The sequence below is a fragment of the Gekko japonicus genome, unplaced genomic scaffold (genome assembly GCF_001447785.1).
Source record: "Gekko japonicus isolate JY-2015 unplaced genomic scaffold, Gekko_japonicus_V1.1 scaffold2112, whole genome shotgun sequence".
NCBI lineage: Eukaryota > Metazoa > Chordata > Lepidosauria > Squamata > Gekkonidae > Gekko > Gekko japonicus.
In genome coordinates, this window is record NW_015169846.1 from 350 (window position 1) to 9,635 (window position 9,286).

A 9,286-nucleotide genomic window follows, 5' to 3' on the forward strand; every position below is an offset into this window, starting at 1 on the left:
GTGGGAAAGGTACTGCTTTGGTGGGAAGGTAGCAGCGTTCAATGCACCTTGGCGTCTAGCCATGCCGGCCACATGACTGGCTCTTCGGCTTGAAAATGGAGATGAGCACCGCATCCCTAGAGTCGGATTCGACTGGCTTTCAAGCAAGGGAAACCTTTACTAGCTTTTTAAAAAAGACAGACTTCTCTATCCTGAATATCTCTGAATAGTGGAGGTTTCTGACAACCTTGTTGGTTTCTCTGCTACACAGGGAAAATTGAAGGCATACCTGAAGCACCTGGAGAAGCATCTAAAGGAGACAATGGAGGATAAAACTGATCAGCTGAATGAAATTGAGGCTCTGAAGGTAAAAGGGGGAGGGAGAGGTTTGGGGGCAAAGGCAGTTCAGTACCAAGGGGAGGTTCTTTTTCTGAGGCACAGGGGAGTAAATTGCAGGAAATCAGCATGTAAAGACTTTTAGCTGGGATCGCACTTCAGTGCCTCAGCTTGGATAGTGAGAGGGACGTCTGAGGAATGATCATGCACACTGACATTTTGCACCCAGGACCAGAGTTTGTGTGCTCCCATAAAAATGCATGAAACACGGGGGGTTATTTGCTGAGTGAGATTGGCTGCCGTGTGTGTTTGTGTGAACCTACTTGTAACAATCCCTACCTATTGCTCTCTGTGCCACAGGTGTTTCCCAAAGAGGTGTAGCAATTCTCCAGATTAGATTTAGTAACATAACGCAGGGAGTCTGAACTGGCTGAGGTGGGAAGATCTTGGGGTTGTGGTGGAAAGCTCAATAAAAATGTCAACTTAGTGTGCAGCAGCAGTGAAAGAAAGCAAACTCCATACAGGGACTGTTAGGGAAGGGGTTGAAAATCAGAACAGTCAATATATAAAGCTATGGTGTGGCCTCATTTGGAACCATTCTTTGCAGTTCAGTGTTCTCTCCAAGCCGTTCACCTTCAGCAGCCGCTAGTTAACCCAGGAAGCCCCGCTCAGCAGCAGTCTGGAGCCACGCAGGGTCCTGTACTGCCCATGGCCCATTTTAAGGTTACAGCAGTTATATTCTGCTCAGGATGTGACCTGCTCCGCTCGGGGGGGGGGAATTATGGGGAACATTGGCGCAGTTCTAGTGGTGGTATCTCAAAATGGACATAGCAGAGCTGGGAAAGATATAAAGGATGGCAACTGAGATGATGAAGGGGCTGGAACACCTTTCCTATGAGGAGAGGTTGGGAGACTTGTCAGTTTAGAAAATAGATGGCCGGGGAGGGACGTGACAGAGGTTTATGGAATTCTGCACTGGGTGGAGAAAGTGGACAGAGAGTTTTCCCTCTTCCCCCATAATACTAAAACTCAGGAGCGCTGAGTTTTAACTCAGAGTAATTTAAAATGCGGGATTTGCTGTCATGGGATGTAGTGATGATGCTTTGTGAAGGCTGGGTTTGCGCTCTGTGAACGCTCAGGGGTTAAGCTCAAGCTGGTATTTCAAGCATCCTGGTTAAAGAGGGGGAGAGCCAGTTTCCAAGAAAGAGTCTGTACAACCACCAGCAGGATAGTTAATGCAAGCTGAGAAGACAAAGAAGCAGGAGGATGCTGTCCTGGTCACGTAGGGCCAAAAGAGCTCTAAGTTCCCCATTTCCCATCTTGGCCTATTTTTACAAGGAGTTTTGTGGGAAGAAGGTGGCTGCCCTTTAAGAGTGAGGCCAGTATGCTTTTTTAAAAAAAAATAGTTTTATTAAAAGATAAGTCAAGTATACATAAACAAGATTGCTGTTTAAACATTAATACAAACTGTAAGTGCAGATACATATATCACAATGCCGTCTATTAACTTGTCAACAGGATCTTCCTATGACCATATCCTTGTCACTTTCTTGTGATTTTCCAATTATTCTACTGTTACTAAAGTAATAACGTATAATAGATCCAGATATATTTTAGAAGGACCTCAATAGGATTTTATGAGAGTGCTCAGACCATAAAAAATTCTCATAGATGTATCCATTCTGCATAGCCAGTATTTGCTGGTAATACATCGTTTTCTGTAAAATATGTTATGAGAGGACACCATTTTCGAATGAATCTGGAATGGGACCACGCATACCCTTGTGTCTGGGACTCATATCTATCTGCTACTTTGTCCATCAAGGACATCATATCCCAGGATGCTTGGGATACCAGGAGACCCACAGAAGCACCTGGTCTGAGGAAAGGTGACTAGTCAGCTGGGAGAAGTCCAATCAGAGAGGATCAGAGTCTGAACGACAATCCTGGAACCCCCTGAGTTATTTTGCCCCTCTCTTTAACATTACTGAGATAGATCTAGGGAAGGAGGAATGTGTGTGTATGCCTATGTGACTTTCCCTGTGCTCAGATGCTGTGGTCTTTTGTGGTTCAAGTGTATTTATTGGTGCATCCATTGTTTGCCTGTACTCTTTAAGATAACTCTAGTTTCTGAAAAAGGAATTTTTTACTTGGGTCTCTGCAACCACGAAACAGCCTCATGCTTGGGCTTATCGCTTATCCAGGCCCGTAGCCAGGATTTTGTAGCTTCTGAGGCAAATTCTTTTTCTGGTGGGGCTTCCATTATGTGCCATAATGAAGGAAGGTGGTGCTCGCCCCTCTTTCAGCTGGGGCCCCCCCCGGGGTATTTAGTGATGCATCAGCATTGGCCTGGCGGGCAAGGAGGCGTTGTCAGGGCCAGCCTGAAGTGTTTTTGCACCCTAGGCGAGGCCAGCTTGTGGCGCCCCCAGGCGATGCCAACCTCTCGGTGGGGCCTGAAGACCTCCCAGAAACACACCTGGGAGGGGGGGCACTGGGCGCCACAAGCTAGCCTCACCCCTGGCCAGGCGACAGGACTGGTGGGGGCTTCAGCTACGGAGCCAGGAGGTGGCGGCAGCTCTTTCATCCACTGGGGGGGGCAGAGGAGAGGGGGGAGTGCTCTGCCCCGGGCAGCGCCGGCTGAAGCTCTACCGGGTCCCAACGTGGGGGGGCAGGCCTGGAGGGCCCCGGTGGCCGGCCCCATCTCCTCCCATCGAGCTTGGTAGCTCCGCGGGGCCGGCTCAGGACTCCGTGGTGGCGGGGGGGGCAGGTCCGGACCGCGGCTACTCCCGCGCTGCTTAGGTAGCCTCCTTCCCGGCAGGGCACCGGAGCCGCTCCAAGCCTTGCGGGGGAAGGCCGTGGCGGGGGACCACTCCGGTCTCCTCCTCCCCCCAGTCCTCCGCTGCCGCCGCCACCCAGATAGCCAGCGTGGAGCACGACGAGGGGCCCGTCCTGGAGGTTCTTGGAGCTAGGGCGCAGCAGCATCAGGGGCGCAACCCGTCTTCGTTGGCCCATTTCGCGCCCCCCACGCAGCTGGGAGCAGCAATGGCTGGTAGCCGGGAGATCTGTGCAGGGCAGAGCTGCGTAGGAAGGAGGGCAGAGCCCAGCGCAGCACAGAGTCCCCAGAGGAGCACACCTTCCTCCCTCCTCACTTCCTTGGCCGCTCGCCTCCCCCCCTGCGTCCCCCTCCATCCTGATGGTGATGCTGCGGCGGAGGCTAAGCAAGCCGGCGGGAAGGGGCGCGTTGTGGGCACCCAGAAAGCCATGCTTGGGGCGGGCAGGCGACGGCGGCAGGGGCCTCGCTGTGTCCCTGGAAGATCTGCACCCTAGGCCAGATACTAGTAGGCCTAGTGAGAGAGCCGGCCCTGGGCATTGTCACTGTAGGCTGTTGGGATTCTATCCTGTCCTGGCTCTTCTGGTTTGGAGAGTGTTTTTCTGGTTCTGAATGTGCAAAACAGGATCAGGGTTCTGTTGGTGTGCTGCCCCACCCAGCTGCCCAGCCGTCTCCTTGCCAGAGCTGACAGGGGAGGTCTTAAGGCTGGTGTTGTGTGGTGTTGTGATCTGATGTGAAGACTTTGGGCTGCTGTGTGAAACAGGATGCTGCTGGCCTAGATAAACCATTAGTTTGATCTAGCAGGCCTCTTCCATCCTAGCTTACGTTAGACGCTGTTCTTTTAAATAATTCTCATTATTATGTTTCTGTACTTTTCCCTCAACAATAATACTAGTTTTTTGCTGGTTTGGATATTCTACTAATTGCAGGGCTGCACCAAAGACCTCTTGGGTCACATTTCCGAAGAGTTTGAGGCTCTCCACCAGATCTTGCACAAGAAAGAACAGGACATTAAGCTGATGGTAGAGAAGATGAAGGCGGAGAACATGGAGGAAATGGAGGACTCCTTTACCTCTCTGTTGGGAGAAGCGTCTACACGTACGGAGACCATTGACAAGGTCAAAGCTGCATTAGAAGGGACGGACCATGTTGCCTTTTTGAAGGTAGGATGTGCTTTGTCTAGCAGCTAATGTGAAAGACTGAGTGAGAGTTTCAGAGTGATGTCTGTTGTAGAACTCTTCAGGAGGAATCCCCTGGGTCTGGCATGGTGGCGTTTGGGTGCTAGGGAAAGGTGGTTTAGGAGTGCTTAATCAAGATACCGTGGCGGGAGCGAATTTAACACTACTTGCAATTAGCTCCCAGATAAAACACACCCCTATGGCTGTAAGCTGTCAAGCCACAAATAGGATGCTTCAGTTTTATTACAAGCCAGTTTGGTGCAGTGGTTAGGAGCACAGACTCTAACCTGGGAGAACCGGGTTTAATTCCCCACTCCTCCACATGCAGCTGCTAGTGTGACCTTGGGTCAGTCACAAGCTTTCAGAGCTTTCTCTCAGGAGCAGTTCTTGAAAGAGCTCTCTCAGCCCCACCTACCTCACAAAGTGTCTGTTGTGGGGAGGGGAAGGGAAGGAGATTGTAAGCTGTTCTGAGACTTTTTCGGGTAGTGAAGTTGTTGTTGTTCAGTCGCACAGTGGAGTCTGTCTCTTCACAACCCCATGGACCATATCACGCCAGGCCCTCCTGTCTTCCATTGTACTCCGGAGTTTGCTTAATTTCATGTTCATTGCATCAATAACACTGTCTAACCATCTCATCCTTTGCCATCCCCTTCTTCTTTGACCTTCAATTTTTCCCAGCATCAGGGTCTTCTCCAGTGAGTGCTCTCTTCTCATTTGGTGGCCAAAGTATTTGAGCTTCAGCTTCAGTATCTGGCCTTCCAGGGAATGGTCAGGGTTGATTTCTTTTAGGATTGATTGATTCGATCTCCTTGCAATCCAGGGGACTCTCAAGAGTCTTCTCCAGCACCATAATTCAAAATAATCTATTCTTCGGCGCTTGGCCTTCCTTATAGTCCAACTTTCGCAGCAATACATTCAGGTAGTGAAGGGCGAGGTATAAATCCAATCTCTTCTTCATGGTGGCTATTAGAATATTTGTGGTTTTTTGTTTTTTGTTTTAAAGAAAATCATTGTTTGCAGTTGTCTTAAGTCATTGATAATAATTCATTTAATGTTGTCATTAATACTGACAAGTTCCTCAAAATACTATATATTTACATCAGTCTTTTTTCCACACAGGGCCTTAAGGAGCTGATGGAGCGGTAAGTTGGAGCATCTTTCTTAGCTGCCCTTTCAAAACCTTCCCCTCCCATAAAACTCCCGGCTTAGCCCTTTTCTCCTTATTCCCAAGTGAAACTGAATCTAACTGCATCTCACGCTCATCCATTTTTCATCTTACCTCTTCCTTTTTTCCCTTGTCCTCCTGTATTGTGAGGCGAACAGGGCCCTCAGCCATCCATCATGGCACTAGGAGCAGGGGCTGTGCCGGCTCCTGCTGGTACGCTACATCAACAGCCGCGTAGATAGAACGCACCAGTCTTTGGCGAGGAGTTTGTCCAACAGAAAGCAGAGCCACCCTTCAAATCCAAGCCCAGTTTAATCAGTGAATCAAGGCAGTAAATTCCAAAAGGGTAATTACAGGATCCAGAGAGTTGAAGCACAGCACAAAATTCATGAGGAGGAGGCAGATACAATACGACAGACACAATGAACCGCAGCGAGGGTGTAGATCGACAGATAACAGTCGTGTTGTCTCCATGCAATCACCACCAGTCCTCGGTCTCTGCTAAGTCATTCTACCACAGTTGCCAAACAAGTCCAGCACACCAGAGTACCCGACTGACCACAGTCTCCCTAGTCCAGACCCCAAAGGGCTGCGACAGCGGTACACTAGCTTTGGGCTGAGGATTCCATTCTGCATCTGAAGGAACCACCTCCTTTGGTGGCATGCCCATTTGTTAGTTGTAAGCTTGGGTTTTTCTCAACCACCTCCTCCTCATCTGAGGAGGCTTCTGCATTCCCCTGCTCCTGGGTGGCTGTTTGTTTTGCATACTGCAGGGCACCTTTGCTGTTTTCTTCCAGAGCAGGCAGGGTGTCGTGCTGTCAATGCTAAGAGAACAGCAATGCATAGAATGGAGAGAAGCCACTGAGGCCTGTGGGGCAAACGTAGCCCCAAACTTCACCTCTGAGCTTCAGTTCCCAAAGCCACCAATGCACACTGCTGCACACCTTTCTCTCAAGCCTGGATGTGTGCAAAGGGCTTATAATCCAAGGCACAGGGAAATGATGGCCCAGGAACCCTGCCAATGCCTCCGTGGCTGTTCACAGTGTGGGAGAAGAGCCCTTTGCTTGTGTGAAAGTGTCAGTGTGTGGTGGTCTTTGGCCTTTGTTCAGTTGACAATATGGCCGCCATCAAGACTTTTTAAAATACTTTTTATTGGTTTTCTACTACAAACTACAAAACTATAAACTACAAAAGAGTGTAGCAAGGTACTTTGATAAGCTATTCATATGCTTTGGATATTTATCTACGTGTTTATGATTACATTCAGTAACTTAAGTTCTAATAAAAGTATTCAAAGAGAAAGTCATAAAAGCTTATTGGTTATTATATTGCTTCTGGATAATAATATAAAATCATTAAATGAAAACATAGGCAATCTCAGATCTTCACTTAGGTTTCTTCTTATCTTTGCTTTTCTTCTTCTTTTGCCAGGGGAGGTTCACTTTGAATGTTTTGAGAGCCATTACTCCCAAATCAGAGTCAGAGTCGAAGATTTCACCCAAAGACACAGAAGTGGCTGTAGAGGATGAACTATCCGTATCAGATTTTTGTTGATCGCTGCTTTTTTCCGTTGCCTTCTCTTTCTCTGCTCCGTTCCTTTGGTTAGATGGGGTTTGTTGTTGCTTAAGAAATAATTCTGCTTTTTAGTAAAGAGTCAATCTTTTCTTTCTTCTCTTTAACATTGAATATAAGTCTTTCTGGAAGAATCCATCTGTACTGGACATTGTTCTTTTGAAGAAATGTTGTAATATTTCTGTATTGCTTCCTTTTTTCATATTTCATATGGAACATCTTTCAATATTTTTATCTCCTCTTCTTGAATTTTGACTGTTGTAGCTGCGGATGCTTTAAGTATTAAGTCTCTTGTTGATCTTTTTGCAAATTTCACAAAAATTTCCCCTGGGAGATTTTTTTTTTTACAAACTCTGAATAGGTTCTATGAATCATATCAATATCCGCTTGTATTATTTCAGGTTTGCTGTTGATCAAGAGGGCCATTGCTTCACTTATGATTTCTCTTAGATTCTCATCCTTTTTCTCTGAAACCCCTTGAAATCTCAGAACATAGAAAGATCTTTCCACTTGTAGTTGTAATAATTGTTGTTTTTCAGAAGCTCTTTCTTTCTCTGCAATGTTTATTCTTTGGTCTATTTCTTTGGTCTTGATTTCAACCTTTTTTAGCTTTTTGGCTGATGTCTCTGTTTTGGCTGTAGTTTCCTTAAGCTCCTTCTGTAGTTTATTGAATTTCTGATTGAGGTTCATCATCTGATCCAGCAGAGGGCGCAAGGCTTCAGAAATTGTGGTAGCTATGTCGCTGGTATTTTACGGTCTTGTGACTGGTGATGCTGTGCTGGCATTTCCTGCAGAGTCTCTGCCCCTGGGCGCCATTTTTTCCCCTTGCTGAGACATTGTTTATATTTTGGTAAGAGTTCGTAAAAGTTCTAAGATTTTTCTACGGTGTAGATAAATAAACCTGATGCGTTCCGCTTAAGTAGGGTGGGTTTTTAGTAGCTTAAGCCCGGCATGTTTCGCTGCAGTCTCGCTGCAGGGTAGGGTTCTTCCTCCGTGAGTCCCCCCCTTTCTCTATGGAGCTGTGCCGTTTAACTGTATCAGTATTTGCTCCACCACCCTCTTTGCATATGTCTTTCTTTTTGAAGCTAACTCACTGTTTCTTTAATCGCTGGATCGCTTCACCACATAGGTAGAGTCTTATTGTTTAAGTCCTTGTACGCTCTGGTCCGGTAATGTCTCTAAGCGCCATTACTGGCCTCGGGACAGCGGGACCTTTCGGAGCAAAAAGGAGCTCAATTCCCCAAGCTGAAAACTTCAGGAGCGGCCCCTTCAGCGCTCCAGGCTAGAAGCTCCCTCCAAGAGCTTCATGGGGAGGTTGGAGCCGGCCGATCCCCCTCTCTGCTGCCCCCAACCAAATCGCCCCCATCGGAGCTCGATGGGGTGCATTTGTTGCGAGTCGTCGCCAACTGGAAACTCACCGCCATCAAGACTTAATTGCTGCTAGGGCTGGGTAGCCCAGGCTAGCCCGATCTCAACAGGTCTTGGAAGCTACACAGGGTTGGCCCTGGCTAGTATTTGGATGGGAGACCTCCATGGAATACCAAGGGCATGACACAGAGGCAGGCGATGGTAAACCACCTCTGAATGTCTCTTGCCCTGAAAACCCTACAGGGTTGCCATGAGTCGGCTGTGACTTGAGGGCACTTTCCACCACCAGGGCTCTAGAGGTGATCTCCTCTCCAGCCAGCCTTCAGGAACTAGGAAGAAAAAAGGAGAACTGATGTGGTGCCAGGGGTTAACATCAGGCCTGACACTAGTCAGCCGTTCCCCAGGATTCAGATGTCGCCTTCATTGTTGGCCTTTTATTTTATTCTCTTTGAGGGGAGAGGAATTCTCTCATGCTGCTCTTGATGCTTTCTGGTGTTAATTTTTTTTTGTAGGCTGCCCAGACTACCTCAAAGAAAGGCAGAATATAGTGAATACTCAAGCAGGGACCAGCAACAGTGCTGTAGACTGCATTCATTTGGCTCCTCATGTACCTCTTAAATTCAGTCCCATATAGAAACAACAGGATTTTTTATTTTATTTATTTATTTAGTGTCAAATTCATACCCTGCCCTCCCCGCAAAGCATGCTTAGGATGAGGTGTGAATTATGGAGAGGATGAGAAGGAAGTTAATCCAAGATATTTTGTTGCTGCTTCCTGCTTGCAGCACATAGTTTCTATTTCCTTTCTCAGCCATCCCCTCCCCCCAACTTCTCCATCCCATTTGCGTTGGGTCTTTT

The 9,286-nt window shown here is 47.7% G+C and overlaps 1 protein-coding gene across 1 annotated transcript in view; it reads left to right on the forward strand.

The window, feature by feature from the left end:
* Nucleotides 1-250: 250 nt before the first annotated feature.
* LOC107115595 (nucleoplasmin-like protein ANO39) overlaps nucleotides 251-9,286 on the forward strand; it is a gene marked incomplete at its 5' end in the record, with an annotated part of 9,451 nt that continues 415 nt past the window's right edge. The window contains 3 exons of the mRNA XM_015417336.1: nucleotides 251-346; nucleotides 4,075-4,308; nucleotides 5,443-5,465. Of these exons, the coding sequence (XP_015272822.1) occupies nucleotides 251-346; nucleotides 4,075-4,308; nucleotides 5,443-5,465 (353 nt within the window). The remainder of the gene's footprint in view (nucleotides 347-4,074; nucleotides 4,309-5,442; nucleotides 5,466-9,286) is intronic.